The 20406-nt window shown below is 41.7% G+C and overlaps 1 protein-coding gene across 2 annotated transcripts in view; it reads left to right on the top strand.

Moving 5' to 3' along the window:
* The first annotated feature begins 10186 nt into the window (after window positions 1-10186).
* Window positions 10187-20406, top strand: part of LOC133958307 (neuroligin-3-like) — a 95296-nt gene continuing 85076 nt past the window's right edge. Inside the window, exons 1-2 of one of the 2 annotated variants that reach the window (XM_062393031.1) lie at window positions 10187-10895; window positions 16834-16847. In XM_062393031.1, the coding sequence (XP_062249015.1) occupies window positions 10420-10895; window positions 16834-16847 (490 nt within the window). In that variant the 5' untranslated portion in view covers window positions 10187-10419. The remainder of the gene's footprint in view (window positions 10896-16833; window positions 16848-20406) is intronic. The other variant, XM_062393030.1, reaches the window with a different exon arrangement.

Below are 20406 nucleotides of genomic sequence, written 5' to 3'. Positions count from 1 at the left end.
TCTCTCTCCACGACAGTGCTGGTGTCTTTTTCACTCAGTCACACACAATCCTGCCGTTTATCTAGTCTCTAGTAGAGATGTTCTGATACTGATACCAGTTTCGGAAATGGCTCTGATACTGACGAATAGGCAGCATCAGCGAGTACGCAAATGTACTGATCCGATACCACATCTTGAAAGTATATTACTTTCACCCAGATAAAACTGAAATTTTCTGTAGCTGGAAATCACTTCTTTTTCACCACTTTTTGCCACTCCAACACAAGAGGAGGTGATTTTCCAGTAGTGTAGTGTTGGCCAGAGCGAGCTAAAATGTCAATATTTGTCGTATAAGTAAAACAGAGAAGTGTACTGTAAGCAAGGCTTCAGTTTAGAGGGTTGTTGTGTATTCCTAGATTTCTTTATTTGTGTTACTTTTCAGTTAGGACTGTTAATCTTGATAATAAAAGAGGCACGATGGCATTCATTCTCTGTATGCACTTGTTCTTCAAAGGGTTTAACCTGGCAGGCTATACAACAATGATGGCGACCACTTTCAGTTCTTATCTTTTTTTTAAGTTTCAGTGCAGTAAACGGTATTGGCCGATACGAAGAGTCCAGGTATCTAAATTGGGATGAGGGAAAAAGGTTGGACACCAGGATATTAGTGGAAATTTGTTTTTTTCAAAATTTATGGCTAAAACTTACTATACTCAAATTTTGATCATGAAAATTAGCTTTTTCCAAAATCTTAAGGATCCCTTGAAGGGAAATCCTTGCCTTTAGCAACAACTCCAGCCCTATAGGTTTGTACTGGATCAATGGGGAATGCAGCCAGAGACTGTGACGGTGCTGGATAAGGGGATGGTTCGGCTGTGGTGATTGATATCGCTTCACTAATCCCCCTACATCTCTTCTAAATCCACCTGGCTGTAGCTGTGAATTAACCTGTAATGTGATAAATTAAGATTTAAATCCTCAAATGCACATTTACATTTCCGATTGTCATATTTTTCAAATTGTAGCCTCTTTATTAGTGAAATGAAATGAAGGAAGCCAGGATTCCTAATACATAATATATTTTTTTTTTATATCACACACCCATAATATGCATCTTCTCTCAAAGATCTGAATGCATTCTCCCCAGAAAACCAGGCTTTTGCTAAAATGCGAGTGTATGTGATTTCTTCCTCCTGAATATTACAGCACTATTCATTTCACACCTCTTATTAATGGCTGATAGAGGCCATGTGGTGCAGCATGTGTTGGCTTGGTCTTTGTTTACGGTGACGTTGAAGGTCACCCCCTCATTACTGCAGCAGCATCTTTTTTGATGTCGTGATATACATAGTAATCAAGTGGGGCTCACTTCGCTGTTCACTGGTGACCTTTAGTTAAAAGCACATCACTGCCGGGTCAGTTGGAAACTTAATTATTCTCCCATAGAACTCCAGGGATCATGTACAGTGGACAGACCTCATTTAATCCGCTGTCATTAGGCCACACTCACCCCTTGCTCTCTCTGTAAATAGGGCCCACGCCATAATGCTCATGATCCATTATGCCCTTTTTTTTCTGTACAGAAAATAAATAAATAGATGCTGCGTGTTTTGCTGTGTCAAGCGCACTCGTGTACAGCTCAGCATTCAGCGATGTATTCAGAAATCCTGCTTGTCACACAACAATACACTTTGGCACCTCTCACTTCTCTGCAACTACCAGGCATTTGCATGTCAATGGCGTCATTCTAGCACTGTGCTCTTGGCATTTGTGAATACTCTGCAAGGAAGCCAAGTAGTCGAGGGCTTTGAAAAGAAGCAGCAGAATAATGTGCGATGTTGCTTTCATTAACACGTTATTTTTCTCAAAATCCATCCCGGCTTAATTGATCATCAATCACAATTAAGGGCTCCTAAACGTACGATTGGAGGATGCTTTTAAAGTAGGTGCCGCATTGAAGCACACGCCTCAAGGGAGAAGGTGAAGCTACAAATCTGTTTTATATGAGGCAACAGAGTTATTTTAAAGAAAAGGCACACTGTGGTACTTCGAGATCAGAGCACATTAATTAGATTGTCTCCTCACATGAAGTCTGGAGTCTAATACCATATTTACCTGAATGTGGAATATCCCTGTTTGCACATTAGTGTTACTGCTCAGGCACCCAGTGCATTATTAGCTTATTAATTTTACAGGCAGCATCTGGGTCACGTCTCTGCTTGGTATATGTTTGCTTCTGTGGAGCCATTTCACACTGAATAATAAAAGCTGATCTCTCAATTTTCAACGAGAGCCGCAGCCTACTTACCTCAAATTAGAGGTGTTACTTAGCTTATTAGGCCACAGAAGGATTCAGGTTCTCAGCATACTTAAAGTATATGTTGTATGTGTCCACACATACCGAGCAAACCCATGCATGTGCACAGAGCTATTACATTTCGCAGTACAGCCCCAGTAGCTTTCATTGCATTATGAAAAATTTAATTAATTTCACATTCTTCTGGAAAGTTGATCTGAATTTTTAATCTTGGTCTGCAGAAAACATAATTCAAAATGCAGTGAATGAAAGTGGTGAATTACATGCACTCAGCGCAGGGCTCCAGTGCTTTTCCAAATGATGCATAGCTAAGTGTTGTCCTCAGGATGATCAGCTCTTCAAAGGTCTGCCTTTATATGGTTCATGAGGATACTTCTGTTTTATGTTAGGTCTCTGCATTTGAAGTTGTGTATGGGAAAAAAATTTCTCTCTTCCCACCATGAAATGTCAGACAAATTGTAGATATCATTGCATGGTAAATTACCCTCTATAATCCCAGTTTTATATATATTGTATGCTATTCACTGTGAACCAAATTTAAATAATTTCATCATGAGAACCATTCCTCAGGACCAAAGGCACCAGTGTGTTGCTTTTAAGGAATTGCTCATCAGCATGGGAACCCTTAGTTGCATATGTTCGTATGATGCCTCCTCTGTAAATGCTTTTTCAGGCAAACTGCACAGCCTCTCTAGCCCTGAGTGAAAAAGTCAATATTAGGCAAAGAAGCGGATCCTTGTAACATTTTATAATGCAGTGCCAATGAACCTGCATACCTGATTGTGAAAGATCAAATCTCTGTTGTAATTACCAGCCAGACCTCAATTAACTCACAGCAAACCCTCAACTCTGTGCGCTTGTGTCGTGTTAATCGGCGCTTAAAGAATTCGTCCCTGTCAATTCGTTATTATATTTGTGATCCACCCGGATCAATGCTCAGTGCACTGCACATCGTTGGATACATTAGTTCAAATGATGTACTTTAAGCAATCGATACAGGGCTTAAATTGGAAATCCCCAATTTATCCCAAACAATACACTCATTAATCTCAAACTGTAATCAATCAGTGTGAATGTACGCAGATTCGCTTTGCTGGCAGAACTCTGCTAACTGACAGGGAGCTCCAAGACAAGCAGCATTTGGACCGGGGGCGGTGAAACTCTGGCCTCTGGGCGATCTGTGGCCCAAGAGACAGTTTGATCTGGCCTGTGGGTCAATTTATAAATAAACCTCCAGCTGCCAACTCAGAAATGAAATCTCATGACAGCAATTACATTTGTCTTTTTCCAATGAAAGAAAATAACATTGATCAGTAGACCTGTCCTTCAGGCTGGTATCTTCTGGCTGTTTGTCTGTTGTGTTATGGTCAGGGTGAACAAAATACATCAAGCATCATGGCAAATGTCAAGACGTGAGGGGAGAAATGGACAAATGATGAAGACAAGCCGATGTGCTTTTCATGCAGAGACGAGGTTGCAGCCGTAAAAAAAACAAATCTTAAGAGTTGTTACAGCTAGATTTGTTTAGATTGAATAAGGTACAAGGACAAATGCTCTTTGACAGAATTTGTGTACCAAACAGGCATCTTTTGCTGACGGACATGATGTTAGACAGGCAAGTTTTGTGGCGAGTTGGGTAATGACTAACAAGCTGAAACCTCATTTAGAAGATACATTTGTGAAGGAGCCTTGTTGCTGCTGCAGAGCTGTTCAAACCAAAGAACTGTCACAAAGCAGATTACTGATACGCAGCAAGAAACAAGTTTACATATTTCTCTCCTCAGCCTTCACTGAAGCAACATAATAAACATGATAAATACCAATCAACGAGCGCTTTCTGTGGGTGGGAAGACTGCTTTGTTTGATACCAAGCGTGAGGATATGCTTGACCATTTTGGCTCAAAGCAGCTGGAATTAGCATCAGCATCAGCACTTTCGTTTGACATCAGATCCCTTGCCAAAGAGAAGCTCCTCCAGGTCAGTGTGATAGGCTCATATAGATGATGTCATTTAGGATGGTCCGTCATTAATTAAAGAAATCCATGGGAAAAAAATGTTAATTACACCTGGTTTCAACCAAAGAGTGGAACAGGAACAACACACACAAGCTCTCCACTGATTGTCATAAAGTTTCATTTGCTTTATAAAGGTGCCGCCATGCCCGTGCTGTTCTGGTTCCCTGCACTTGCCTGAATTCTATTAGGGATGCATCCCAGAAGACTTAAAATCCATCCTTTCCACTGTAAGGCAGAAATTGATGTTAGTGCTGCCATGTTAGACGTTCCATCCTCACAGTGAAGGAGATGAGAGGAGCTGCTTGAACTATTTACCGAATTCTCCTCGGTAGGTTTGAGTGTGTCCTCTCTAGGATTTCAATCATGTTTCACGTGTGCTCACAAAGTCCAATCATACCCGTAGCCACTTCACAGATGTAGGATGGTTTGACCAAAGCTAAGAAATACTGCATTCCGAAAGGCATCAATGCCGGTTTTCCGTACATAGAGGATATGATTGTGCTGATAAATGACACCTCTACGATAACACATCTGATGAAAATGCCCTTACATGCATTTGTGATGCTGAATATAAAACATGTAGAGGAGATACATTTTTTTTTTTTTCAGGCTACAGCAATGCTGGTAGCCCTGTGGGGAATGTTCACATTGACATTCACATTCAAGATAAATAAGTTAGCATGCTAAAATACTTATGATTACAACATTATTATGGCAATGTTTAGCGGATGGAAAAGTCCAGCAATTAACGAAGTCTTTATGATTAATCTTTTGGGAAATTTGAATGACCAGATTAGAAGGTAATAGGTCGAAACACATATTACACATAATTAAACAGTTTAATTGTCCTCTAACTGCATGTGGAGGAACATATTGGTTAAAGATAACATACAGAATAGAATAGGCAGTGGCTCAAAAGTCCAAATCTAAATAGACCTGTGGATTAATGCCAAAGTTTAGATATTTCAATCCAGACTAGAAAGGTGGACTGAAGGGTCTTTTTCTGCTTAGGCCATATTATAGAAAATATTTATCTATATTATCTGAATGTTATTGTAAAGCGGTGAGTTCAATTTTGTACCAGTGTTTGCATTGGAAGAGAAATCGTGTAAAGTATAATAAACAAGTCAACAGACCATTTATATTTATGGCCAATGATTTGGCTTTTTATTGAACACAGACATCATCTTGTGCTCTTTGGTAAGCGTGTTGGCAGTGGCGATAGAAATTACACACTGAAGAGTTTGTCAACAGGACAGATCCCAGCCTGCAAACGGCGTCAGTGGGAGCTTGGATAATGAGTATGGCATTTGTAAAGCCTTAATGTGTTTACATATGGCTAGATTAGAGACGGACCCAATACTTGCCCCTGCGGTTTCTCGAAGAATCCCTGTGGGCGGCTTGAGTCATTAGCTACTTTGAGATTTTTTTTCCAGTAGGAGTGTCAAGTGGGACTCTGCAGTGGATCAATAGGAGTTTGAATGATGAACTGTTCGGGAAAATTCTCTGTTCATAATTTTTTTAATGTAAGCTCCTTTTCCATTTAATTGAGGCCGTTAGCTTTGATTAATTTCCCTGTACCCCCACATATTGTTACGCACATCGTATTACTGCCTTAACCGAATCTGACACTCAGAGACGTGCAAACCCAGTGAAAAGAGAAAGAGGCAACCAACACGTAGGAATGAGCCCAGTGTCTCAACCTGCAGCTCCAGGACTGCTAGATCAGATCTGTCCCTATCATTTGAGGCACAAAGAGCAAACAGTTGTTTCAAGCACCGTCAGCACTTAGCAGAGAAGCCATTATTTATTTGCTGTGCAGTCACGGAATTTATCTCATGTGCTCACCTGGAATCTGTCTTTATTCGGCCATGCTTCCCTCTCCGTTTTTCCTCGGCCGTTCGGCTGGTAACGTATACTCGTGACAGCCTTTATCCCTGAGAAGGGGGGGAGACACACAGCTTAGCATGCAGGCAGCCACAGCAGCTGCGCCGTCATTTCTCACCATCTCTCTTTTTTCTTTCAAAATATGTCAGCATCGCCGTGGTGATTAGCAGTCAGAATGTGCTGCGTCTTCGTCCTTGATTTAATGCCAAATCGCCTAAGTAATAATGACTGCAAAGGGCTCAGAGTCTGTCGAAAGAGCCAAATAAAAGGAAGAGTGGGCCCTCATTCCTCAGTGTTATAGTGGCAGTGGGTCCCAGCAGGGGCCTTATGACGCCGCAGTACGGCTTTGACATTCTGTGAATGTTGTTTCTGAAACATGCCAATCTTCCTGATTTAATATGGCGTGCTGTTGTTCGTCGAGCCCAAGAGCTTATAGAGAGAGTGTCTATGTGAAGGGAGACGTGTAACATTTGTTTACAATTATTATTGATTTTGCTGTGTGTTGAAATCCCCGTTTTACTATTTAAACTAAACATGCAGACAATTTATAGATACGTTTTTCCACATATTTGACACAGAGGCCAGAGAGCAGGCCTATCTTAAGGTGAGCTCGTTCCAAAATGGAGTCTTCACCCTGATGTAGATTGCTCTCTCTCCAGAGCACAGATGGAAGGTGAAGACATTAAATTAAGTTTTTGCCTTTGCCTCTTACATTTTAATGAGTTCAGCTGAGTTGCAACCTTCCCACATAGGTTTCTGTCTTCCGGTTCCCGTCTTGTTGCCCGTCTCTTATCATTTCTATAATGGCTCATTCAGCCCTTATAATGTAGCAGCACTGGAAGCATTTGTAATCAGTGATTACACTCTCTCAGGTCAGGACGGCTCTCTTCATTTGAAGGTAGATGTTCTCAAGGACTAATGCAGCTTTGTGAATGCCTTTGTTGCAGGCTAGCTACTATAATAACCGAGTGGAGAGAGTCAGAAGCTCCATCTACTCAGAACTCTTATTGGTTCCTTTTTTATCAGAGTCCATTCAGCCTCTCTCTAAGGGACGTCAGGCGTAGGAGTACATTTGGCTCTGTACTCAGACTTTCATTGCGATGCAGAGATCTCTCCGCTGTAGGAGAACAAAGGGTCTTCTACAGTAAGTATACATGGCTGTGGGCTCGGACCAAAATAAGGAGGAAGAATCTCAATGTGTTCTCTTCTAAATATGGGGGAAACTCACATTGGTCCAACGGGGTGCTTGTGAATAATAATAAAAAGGGATTGGACCTTCAGAAACTAACATGTCCTATTAATCAGGCAGTGGAGAATTGGGGAGGAGGGTGTATAACAGCATGTACTTGGTCCCCCCCCCCCCCCCCCCACCACTCCACCTCCATCACCCTAGTCGTATTTATTACGGGCTGCAAGGCCACGGTGATGAGACGATCAATATTTCTGGGATGATGAGGGAGAACTCATGCAATATCTCTCTCCCTCTCTCTGTTCCTCCCTTGGCAGCGCTTCAGCAGGTAGGGGGATCAAAGCAGAGAGGACCTCTGAGATGGTGTTGGAGGGGAGACTGATGAAGTCCTCTGTGCTACTTGTCCTCTAAACACACACACTCCATCACACTGTCCTTTGTCCTTGCTATGTCCTGATTAAAAAGTTTGACCTGATGTATTTTATCTCGAGTAGGATTTGTTTTATCACAGTGAATTTGCAGTAGTGTGGCGGATATGCCGCTGAAGCGGCTTTGGTTAAAAAAATAAATGGATAATCCTGTAGTTCTGTATATGTATCTATGGGGAGGTGTAAAACGCAGGGGATCAATATGCAGAACACTTCATCCACAACACACTGATAAATAATAATAAATAATAAATGGGATCATTTTAACTAAGTACAATAGTTCAGTTTTGCAACATCCTACGTATATGAAGATTATATTGTAAAGGTCTGATTTTGATTGTAGATATAATGTCAATATTTACTTTCACTTTTAGAATGCTGACATGTCGTCCACCTTTATGTACAATCTATGGTTTTTAACACAATACAATTCAACAGCACCTCAAACTAAGGCATGTTGAATGAAAACTATCGGTGTCAACAATACTAAACATCAGGACTTTAATAATAGTAGCATACACTGTAGTTCTAGGCTGTTGTATCTGGCTGAAGTAGTTTTCTGTGTATCACATATCTGGTTGCATGACCTTTTCTTACTGTTTTCTTGCTAAGCTGCATTGTTTCTTGTTAAATATCCCACTAGCTGAGTATTTAAATTGTGTTCTGATGTAGCATTGATGCTAAGCATTGTTCTAGCATAACAAACAATCAGATATACTTTGAATATGAAGCTGTATGTGGCTTAAATGTATGCTAGGTATCTTTTGCACTGAGCAGGGGACTTTGGGAGTGTGGCTTTCGTTGCTTTTTGAGGCCCTTAGCCCCAGTAACACCCGCCCTTCAGGACTCAGATTAGATATGGATGTCTTTTCATGTGTTACCATTTAGCAGGTGCTTAGTGTTCCAATCAATCCCTGAGCACAGTCGACCACCACACGTGTTTCTATTTACACACATTTTTTTCACAAAACGTAGGAATTAATTTTTGATATGAAAGGAGGGCTTTTGCGTACACACGTGAATATCGACCAGACCTGTCGCTGATCCAAGGCTGTAGCAGATGAGAATAGCTAGCTAAAGGCACATCCAGGAACATAAGGATTGCTTTCTCTCAGTGGTTGGTGGCCCTCCTTTGGCTGCTGATACATTATAAATCATTTACACAGCCATTTTGGATTGCAATATCCTCGTCTAAATGCTGGATTTTCTTCTCCATTGTTATTAGAGTGAACTCTGGGGAAGGCGCAGAAGGCTGAGGGGAACCCTAAAGCCACAGAAATTGAAAATTGATCAGGCAGTTTGGGAAGGTGTTGTAGCCGGCACCACAGAATGGCCCAGGGACTGCTGATTAGCATTTACAGCCCCGCCACTGAAGGCACCCATGATGCTGGTACAGCCCTCTGTGCCACTCATCCCAAATGGTGCGCTCATGTTCATATCTCCTCCAAAGTCAAATTAATGGTACATGATGACATTCATTCTGGTGACATTCAAAGTCCTGTATTGTATAAAGTAAGATTTCTGTCTATTTGATTTTAAAGGTGCCTTATGAACGATGCCCTTTGTTTTAACCTTTTAACTATAAACTACCAGGTTACAAAATGTTGAGGAAACACAATCATGAAGCAAATACAGTATCTGTACAGTCTTCCCTAGGATATATAGTACAAGAGTACGGTGGTTATCTGTCTCGCTCATTTCAGTGTTGATCGCCATCTGGATTCACCTGTCTTACCAAGTTTTACCAAGCTATAGTAGTAACCTAGATTGACTCTGGTTGGCCTGTTTTTGTGCCACGCAAACAGACAATAGGAAATCAGATGATAATACAAAATGGCCTCTTGTTTCTAGAGCTCTAGAGAGAAAAGGGACAGCGATGTCCCCCGATGTTTTCAGATGTTTTCTTGGTATTGAAAAACCAAAACAATTCTTTGAATGGACATCAAAACATGCAATAACAAAAGGGACCTTTAAACCTCAATCACGTAATCATGTTCTTGTGTGTGACCCTGTGCAGTTTGAGGGGTGTGTAAACAATGTTTAACTTTCTATTCATGTAAACGTAGGCATTTGAAGTATAGAGTAATTACCTACTGATGCCTTTCCCATTTCAGTTATTTTATCAGCATTGTTAGGCACCCATCCTGACAGGTTGTCCAACAGTTAATTACAATATCTAAGACAAAAAGCAGGTTTTTGATTATGTGGATTAATGGTGGCACTAAGAGATATGTCATGTTTATGTGAGCTGTTTTACATCATGTCAGGAAAGGACTCCAGTCAATAAAAGTGACTGACTAAAAATGGGAGTAAAGTTGTGTGCTGCTTGGAGACTCATTAACATCCCTGTCCTCTTCTATTGCAGCACGGGCTAGAAGATCTGACGAGTGGGACAAGGACTGTGAATAAGAACTCGCTGCAGAGCAGACTGCATAACGACGGCCGGCTCACCTCGTCTGAAAGCCGGCAGGCTCCAGTGTCGCAGCTGATGACTGTCCCTCAGCTGGTGGGACTACAGGGCTGAGTGGGAAGCCTGTGCTGTTGCTGAGGGGGTGCCCCGGCTTGTATGTTGGTCACTTGCAGTCGCACTCACTCACAAGGACCATGTGGTTTTCTCCAAGGAGAAGTCTTCGCCCCTCGCAGAACTGGAACGGTGCCCACAGTTGCACCCATTTCAGCGTGTCCTTGTGGGTATTAAGTTTTTGTTGGTGCTTTGCGGCCGTGAGAGGACAGAACTACCACCCCACTGTGAACACGCAGTATGGGAAACTACGAGGGGTGAGGGTGCCGCTGCCTAGTGAGATTCTAGGGCCCGTGGACCAGTACCTAGGGGTTCCGTATGCCGCTTCCCCAGTGGGAGAAAAACGCTTCATGCCCCCTGAGCCTCCTTCTTCCTGGTCAGGGATCAAGAACGCCACCCACTTCGCTCCTGTCTGCCCCCAAAATATTCACAATGCTGTGCCAGAGATCATGATGCCGATATGGTTCACCTTCAACCTGGATATAGTTACCACATACATACAGGATCAACACGAGGATTGCCTTTATTTAAACATCTATGTTCCAACCGAGGATGGTGAGTGTGTTGAGTATCCAGGGCGAAAAACAAACCTCTCTCTGTCTCTACCTCCTTCTCTCTCTCTCTCTCTGTCTTTTCTCTCCAATGTTGTGTCACCTCTGTATTTTTGCGCGGAGCATGACCCTTTGTCTGGCGCATGCTGTGTCTGTGTCCATCATCTCAACCTCCCATCTTGACTTGATCTTTCATTTTAGTCTTTTCATCAACTCTCCCCTTCCATGCCACTGTTAGAGGTTCCTCTTTTGATGACAAAATTACTTATGAATACGACTTGAATAAAAAAAGAATCTGAAAAATCTAATCATACAACAAACGGATTGGAAAACACTTGGTGCGCCTTCTTACCCTCACTGTCTTGACTGATCTGGGGATATTAGCCATTAGTGATAAGTAGCCTGCTTCATTCTACTTTAGGATTGGTGAAATATTCTGTCTGGTACACAAGAGGCCTGTGGCATCAGCCTGACCTATGTAAGACCCTTTACTCTCCTACTCTCTTTATCCAGTTTGTCCTTGCACAAAGCTGATAGCAAGAGTGGGCTTTGTGCGAAAAGGCAATCATAGATTTGGCTCGACCATGTCCAAAGTTCTAAAAGGTTTAAGAATACTAGATGTTGACTCTCTTAAAATGTCCTCATTATCTTATCACTGGAAGGAGACCCACACAGCAAAATAGGCTTGAAATGTTAGCTGTTCTAAAAATCAAATGGGCAACAGCAAATCACACTTTCACTAAGCAGACTGGAATGTGAACTGCAACTCTTCTGAACTAAAGCGTCTCTGCCTTCTGTGTGGATGTAATGGGTCTTAAATAGAAGTGCATGTGAATATGGGCTTCCTGTGTCCCAGGATGCAGCAAATTCATTCCAGCATTTTGGAATATTTCTGCAGCAACACCCAAGTTACTTACAGGTCCTCTGTTGTTCTTGTTGTTTATAAGGGGGGGGGGGGGGTCGCAAAGGAAGAGTGTGGGGCTTTGGGGGGAGGGTTCTGACTCATTCTGAGTTGTTGCATGTCACGTGCGATCTTTTCCACAGCTCTCTGTTATTTTGTAGTTTTTCCATTCATTTTACAGTCAAAAGAATATCCAAGGAATGTGCCAGGAAACCCAACAAGAAAATGTGTAGAAAAGGAGGTATGTAAAAACAAAAAGAGAAAAGAGAAAAGCCAACATGGAACGAGCGAGAGGATTTGAGTGAAAGAGAGAGAGATGGGTGCATCCTCCCAAAGCCGCCAATATCATCACCTATCAACTCACAAATCAAAGTGCTAATTGGGATGAACGTGGGACTTGTGACTCAGATCAACCTTGACATTAATGTGAGAGATTATGTTGCATGCAGATGTTTGTGTGTGTATGTGTGTGTGTGCGTGTGCGTGTGTGTGTGTGTGTGTGTACTTGTATTATCACCTTTGTGAGGACAATTTTGGGCAGAGACCTGACAGAGTGAGGACATTTTTGGAAAGTGATACCATTTTGGTTGCTCCTCATCTTCTGACCCACTTTCAAAGGGGTGCTAGGCTGATGGTTCCGACTTGCCTTAAAGGTCAGGGTGAGAGTGAGGTGTAGGTTTAGGTTGGTATAATGACTATGGTTAGGCTAGGGTATTTGAAGGCTTAAATCTGATATTTGGGGTTAAAGGTAATGCTTTTATTTGCGTCTGAAATATTTCAGGCAAATCTCTAATCTCTCTAGGCAAGTCGTAAAGTCTTATGAAAAAAAACAGTGCCTGTGTCTGTGGCCTTTGCAGGATTGTAATAAACACGACCAATCATTTTATTCTATCCAAATCAAACGACTGGCTGCTGTACTGTCTGTCATTAGCCAACCTGCCTTCCTGAATAAGCCCGGCCTGTGCTGTCACTGCGGATGATCGGAGTCTTCAGCCACATAGACATACACCCCCGATGCAGACACGATAGCCCGAAGTTAGCGGTGCACATTCATGTGTTTTGGGGGCGTGGCTTTAAGGAGAGGGCTGACGGTAGGGGGCTGGGATGTGTCAGCTGTGTAGCCTGCTCTTGCTAGCTATTCCAGGATTACCAACCCTAGCTTTAAGGTTAGGGTAAGTGTTTAGGGAATATATTACACCAATGATTGTCCTCATTAAGGTAGAAGTACAAAGTTTTGTGTGTGTGTGTGTGTGTGTGTGTGTGTGTGTGAGTGTGTGCTTGTGCGTGTGCGCGCCTGCGTGTGTGTGCGTGATGTAGTATGGTTTTACTGTCGGAGTGAGTGTCAAGGAGTGAAAATGCTAGTCCCTAAATAAATAATGGAGCGTTGGAAAGCAATTGCTCATGATGTCTAAGGATAACATGTATTTTATTTTATTTATGTATAGCTTGTTTCATGTTTCAATGTACGATTTGAAATTCCGTTGTTGATTAAATCAGAAGCACAAGTGCTACTTGGAAACAGAAGATATAAATTTGACTTGGTATGCACAGAACTTAAGTCATGTTTCAGAGTGACAGCACTTAAGACACCAGCTTATTGGAAGTATTTGTCAAACACGACACCTGAAATTGTCTAAGGCTTAGACCTTGAATAAATTTACACAAAAATGTGGAGGGCCACCTTTCTCTTAAATTATTATGAACAATTGTTCAAATTGGGGTTTGGCGGGGTCATTTATTGGCAAGTAGCTTTTACCTTTCTGTGTAACAAATACTAAAACACCCTGCGATGGAGCAACACAGTTCAATTTCATTAGCAGCAACCAAAATCAGACTCCTGGTAACAACGGAGGGCTAATTTTGCAAACCCCCCTGAAGGCACTGGAGGATTTTCCGAGTAGCCTAAAGACTGTGATCCTGAGCATATCTCACTCCACAGTAAAGATTCAGTTTCAGCCGAAAGACCTCTGCTGTTGATTTCCACGGAGGCATGGAGGCAGCTTTTGGCCTCACTCTGTGCGCTCTGCACATTCTGCTTTCGTAAACCAATTTTGTGAGAGACAGACTGGCCCTCCAGGCACTTCTGCTTCTGAATTAGTCCCAGTTGTGGAATATACACAGAGATATCTCTTTAATATTCCCCTTCCACTTTTTCAATTTTTCAATTATCTTCCCCATGTTTGGTAATGAGAAAACGGTTTATCATAAGTTTCATATGTTGGTTTTGTGACACATAATTGTGCAGAGAGGTGATTGTTGCATAGTTACTTTGTGTCCATAAACACGAAGGTTGTAATTTTCATTCTCCATGGGAATGATTTCTGTTGGACCTTTTTTTTTCAAACTGCTTCTACTAATCTTGAAATGATGCATCATTTTTCCTTTTTAAGCAATGTAGAAAATAACCTCTGAAGTACACTTTGGTTTTGTTCAAATGTTGCTAACAATGAAGCTCAAGTCTGGTGTGACAAATTCAGAGCAAATTGGGAAAACAGTTCATTAGTTCCCTCATTAGAAATTTTAATTTGTGTGATTTCCATAGTTAGATCTTTTCCATTAGTTATAAATACTTTAGGTGGTTTTATTTTTTCTACTCTAGAAATGTACAAAGCACATATATATGAATATATATATATATATTATGCAGTCATACACACTGTTCATATTCAGTGTAAACATCTCTACTACAAATTTTACAATCTGTTTCTCTATGAATATGGTTCAGCTGGAGGAAAGACCGATTGATTTAAAAAATATATGGTATTTGACTCTTGATGAAATGGCTGTGTGATTGTTGCCAAGCAACAGTGTGCAGTAGTGACATGAGCAGAGTTGATAGCCTCTTACCCAGTGTGATGCACCTTTGCTGCAGTGGTGAAGCTGACTTAGTGACAAGAAAAAGCCTCATTGATGGAATACATGACACATGATCTTTGTTAGATTCCTGTTCTTTATGATGCAAGGAGTTTTACATCATAGTGGGTCTATGTAATGATGAGTACAGACTGGCGTATGTGTGAAAATAGAAGACAATCTTCAAGTAAGCAGAGTGGTAATTAGCTTTTAAAGGATTAATTTTAATCTTACAACTGAGGAAGTCTCTCCTATAGATACTGTGCTATTAGCATCCACAGAGCATTATGCAGGGCAACCACTTGATGCACAGATATCAAAGATATGGTTAATTTTCTTCTATTTAGCTAGAGAAAAGCCTAACAGAAATTAAACCAGTAGTGTCGTGACAAGAGACCGAAAAGAGACCAATTAAAAAAGACTCAAGACTAAATGCTTCTATTGCTTCCCAGTTTTTGTCTGGTTGGTGGTTATTTATTTAGGGCTGCTGTTGCTGTGCGGCTAATTTTGGCGGTGCCAAATCCACACAGCAGTTCAGTTTGCTCAGACAGTTTGGTAATGATGAAAAGGAAATTTGGTGGACTAGTGCAACACTGCATGTCCAAGATGTCCAGGATGGAGGCAATCTAATGTGCAATAGTCAGCACCATGGTGCCCTGCTCTGTCAGGAGTGGCATTGTAGCGCACACACATGGCACAGAGCAGTGACAGGTTGGAGACACTGGAGCCCTAGTTATATCACTCTGTCATTTACTCTGCTCGGAGTGAAGGGAGTAAAACGGGGTAATGATGTGCAGGGACACAGCTAAACTAGAGTGCTAGATTGGCTTGAGATGGGTCAATTTTGTGAGGACAAATCCGGAGGAAGTCAATCTTTATCTTAATTTTTCCAGTTTTAAATGATTGACAAACTTTATGAGAGGTCTATAAAATAACCTGCTTTTGATGAGATCCTCACCAAGGCAGAATCCTGGCAATAAGCCGCACTCACTGTGCTGCTCTTCCTGTTTATATATAATGCACTTTGTTTTTTTCTACAGGGTTTTACAGCACGTCATTTTGACTGCTTGTAACCCTCTTGTAAAACCCGTCCTCTGAGTCTTTTACACTGGTCTCTCTGAATAGCAACTCCTTCAGAGAGATGCTCTGAGATCCACCTTCGTGACTTCTAAATTCATCCCTCATCATGAGTCAATTTGGGATAAGTGCAGCAAAATCTGCTGTAAGTTTTGGCTTGATTTGGATCACTCAACTATCATTTCTATGCAGCCCTCACAGGCAGCCGGCTGCCATGTGTTACGCATCTTAGTGCCAGTAGTGAACAGCCTGATCAGTTGCCAAACCTGTAGATTAACTACCCCGGCAGAGACATCGGTCATTTTTTCCTCCTACCAGATGACCTCCAGATGCTAGAGCTGTGAAAACAGGGAAAGAGCCTCAATCCTGGTTAGACTGTGTCTGGGCCTATGGCAGACAGTAACGGACCATGATAATCCCGTTGGTTGGCTGGCTCAACCCAGCCTCGGGAAGGAGGGGCTACTCCCTGAGTGCTGCCCAGGAAATCCGTACGCCAAGCAGACAGGCCTAAAACCTTCAGAGAAGACAAGTGCAAATATTGGCACGTACAATTTGAAAACAGAGCAGATATCTGCCTTGTTTTGATTGAAAATGACCTCTACGATCTTCTACCATCATCTATCTGGGTCAGTGATCACACCAGTCAGCGAGGGCTTCGTTCAGCCAGTCACACTGAGTTGAGATGCAGGACCTGACCTACGCAGGAAGTTTCTATTCAGAAGTCTCCTGCTGCTGTGCTGTCCAGCTTCCACAGTCACTCCAAGGCTCAATATCTCTGTTCGGTTCTTTGTTTATGCCAAATGAAAAAGGAATAGAGAACACAGCCTGTGGAGTCCATTTAAAGGGGACAACACAATTTGTTGCATCTAGCATCTGTTGTTAGTTTAGACAAGTGGTGGGGAACCTCAAGCCTTCAAGTCATATAGGGCCCATGAGACACTTTCATCCTTGTGTGAAAGACAATTCATTAATAAGAAACAAAAACAAATTAAGCAAAAATAAATCTCACATATCTTCAATAAAAGCAAACAGCAAAAATTAGACAAAGTCAGTCAGAGGGTGAACGATTCACAAATGTAGCTGTTTTGTGTTGTTGCTGACAAACGTCACAGCAGTCAAGAGAAGAAAAGTAGGTGTTAACTGTTGTGCCAGTGTGCCTAGTTTGTGGGGACGTCCTCACAGTGATATAAAAGTGTCATTACATGCAGAAAAAAAAATACTGGATGAGTTAAAAGGTAAAACACACTTAGATTAAGTTAACACTCATTGGTGGACTTGGTATGCCCAACAAGCCCCTTTCACAACATCACATTATGACACGAGCAATATTATACAAGTACGTGTTGTGGTGAGGGAGGTCATATCTATAAAGCTAATTATGTTATTCAGAAGGAGAAGTTATGTAGGAGACTTGTTGCTGCTTGCACCGAAAAAAGTAGTATGTTTTGCCATCCACACTTTCTTAAAATTGGTAAATAATTGCTTATGTATTATATTTGGTATTAGGGGATTTTCAACACTGCTCTTCCACACAGTGAATTTATAATGACACACTTGTGTGTGCATTTGGCAGGGGTGACAAGGTTCAAGGTTCCCTGTAGAGTTTTATTGAAAACAAGTAATAATTTGTATTCAGTAGTTCATACTTGATGATATTGCTTGTGTCCTCAACATCTCAGCTTTTAATATAAATTGAGTTTTTTTTGGTGCTTTGTTATAGTTCTTAAATTTTGGATTGCCACCAAATATATAATTAGTAGAGTCATGTCATGCCCTTTTGTGCCCTGGCAGGAGGTAAATAAAATGGGGACCATCTAAGGAAAACATTGCTCTTAGCACTGCTAGTCTAATATCAACAATAATGCACATTCATCTGTGCTGCAGCACCTCATTTTAAATAACAGTTTTGTCTGACACATGCTTGATAAGTTTAAAGGGATAGTTCACCCATAAATGAAAATTCACTCATTATCAACTCACCACGATTCAGATTGAGGGGTGGGTGAAGTGTTTGAGTCCACAAAACACTTCAGGACTCTCAGGGGTAAACAGTGTTGGAACAGAATCCAATTTAATTGAGGTCAATGGTAGGTCCTTTCCTCAGATGTAATAAAAAACTGAAAAAAACATAACATCCCTCCATACTGCTCGTGTGGTGTCATCAAAGTGTCAGCATGACACGACATTCCTATTCGACTTGAAATGGCGTCATTTACAGAGGGTTCTAAGCCTAAAAGTCCCCCAGAAGTGGCTAAGCTAGCGGACGTTAGCATGTCCAACAGTTCCTAAACGCACCTTGTCGGAAGATATCGGTGGACATTTAGGCTAAAAACACGGTGGGGCTTGCCGACACTTGAATGACACCACACGAGCAGTATGGAGGCATGCTGTGTTTTTTCTGTCGTTTTGTTACGTCTGAAGCTTTGGTCACCAGTTACTTCTGTTGTATTGGATCCTGCTCTAACACTGTTTACCCCTGCGACTCCTTAAGTGTGGACTCAAATACTTCACCCACCCATCCATCGGCAATGTGGTGGTAGATAATGAGTGTTTTTTTTCATTCCTGGGTGAACTATCCCTTTAAGGCCGGACGAGGCGTGATTGTTTGGCAAGATATTTGTGCAGTTCAAGCCGTTTGTTTTAATACGGGGAATAAATAGTTCATTAGGATTCCAGAGTAGAGGTAAAGGACCCTGGTTTGAAGCCTGTAGTCTTTGTTAAACATGTCTCTTTCCATTATTGAGCTGTAGACAGGCAAAAACACAATTGGCTGCCTTTTATTTTGTTCTTTCTTTTTCTTTTGCGAACAGCTGAAGCGCAGTGTGGGTTTTGGCTGTCCTTAACTGCAGGATTACAGCCTCCTTAACCTTTTAGCTGCATTCTCCATCATTCTCTCTTATGTGTCCCTCCCAAGCTGTTCCTTAACCTCTACAATGAGAGACAGATTGGCAGAGATGGAGATAGACAGAGAGAGAAAGACACAAGAGGGACGAAAGACTGGGGGAGAAACAGATCCATGCACTCTGAAAGGGGAAAATGGCCACCTGAGTATTAGTGACTGAATATAACTGCTCTAAATTGTCAAGGCTGCAACATTTCACATTTCACTAAGTCCCTTTCCACATTCTGACCTTTACGATATTTAACTCCAAGTCCCATCTATTGTCGAAGAACCTTTTCTAGCAAAGGAATGCCAGCTAACATTCAGCACTTCCACAATGTAATGAGTGAATTGTGGATTCATAAAGGAAGTCCCTAGAGTCTAAAAGGGCTCTTTATCTGTGTGCATGTGTGTGTGTGTGTGAGTTTATGTGCGTGTAAACATATGTAGGTGTGCACGCGCAGGTTTATTCATGTAAGACTCTACAGGAAACCACTAGACTTGCTTTTATTTGCTAGTCCTCCTGTTGAAATGTTAAAATTTCAATAGCTCTTATGTAAGAAGTAAGCCCATCAAACATGGCTCCTTCGAACCTGATTTGATAAAGGTGACAGGTTTCTATTTTGCCTGTCAAGAAACATGAATAATAGCTGTTATTCTGGATGCCACCTGTTTTTTTGAAGCAATGCAAATGTCGACTCCTGGAGGCCAGCTCTATTCAAGAAGGAACTCATCACTTTCATTGTAGTTTTATTTTCATGTCACACTCTCTCACTGCAGCATCACTCTGAAGGCTCCAAGGTCAAATATAGGCTTGCCTGCTGAGTCACTGCAGATGTCCCATGTTTGCGGTTCCTATTATAGATCCAGCGCTTGACATACATGCTCACCAACAACACAATTCAAAGTGACAGAGCTTCCCTGTCGACACCTGCCATCCAATCTTTGCCTGTCGGAAGCACTATCACTCAATAACCTCATTGTTTTAACATGTCCACAGCACAGTCGATACCAGAATTACTGTAATCTGTAACAAGACATAAAGAACCTGCTGTTGAAGCGGGTGTTCGCGCCCTGTCTGTTAGTCTGCTAATGGATTTTCCCATGATGCATGTGGGCTACACATATGGTCACCAGAACAAAATCATCTTACGGCCGTTCAGTGACTAGTGACAAATGTATCAAAATTGAGAAGTATTCTGGACTATAAGAATCTTTGGTGCTACAGTACAGAATGCCTTAACGGCCATGGAGCCTGCATGAGAGAGACGATGCTCATGACTGATGCAGTGCTGCTATGTTCAGCTTGGGGGTGCCATGCCTGCCAAACGAAATCAGGGCATTTACAGCCTGATTTCAGCGCTGCGTAAAAATGAGCCCTCATTCACTTCAATGAGATCACTTTGCTAGCATCCTCACTGTGCCAACACAAAAGGCTCCCACAAAACTGATCCTCTGGCCGTGATAACCACCCAGAGTTGTAAAAACCTTCATAAACCACAGTGCCATGGATCTGATTAGCATTAATAACCTCTCATCTTTAACTCAAACTGGCCTTGCTAAATAATTTTCCATCACCGCTCTGGTACATAAAACAACCAGCCGTTAGCAACACAGAAGCATGTGTGGTTTTAATCAGGGTTGTTCTCAGTCCCAACATCCAGTAATGAACAAAAAACTCCAAAATATCATCAATCTCACCTCCATTGTCCACATGACCGAGGTCTACTATTTTTGAAAATGTTAGAAAAATACTCATATGGTAACAGATTGCCATTTAGCCAACTACAGAATTTTTTTTAACTTT

The sequence above is a fragment of the Platichthys flesus genome, chromosome 8, assembly GCF_949316205.1.
Source record: "Platichthys flesus chromosome 8, fPlaFle2.1, whole genome shotgun sequence".
NCBI lineage: Eukaryota > Metazoa > Chordata > Actinopteri > Pleuronectiformes > Pleuronectidae > Platichthys > Platichthys flesus.
The sequence above is the reverse complement of the archived record's forward strand: the minus strand, read 5'-3'. Positions and strand labels throughout refer to the sequence as shown.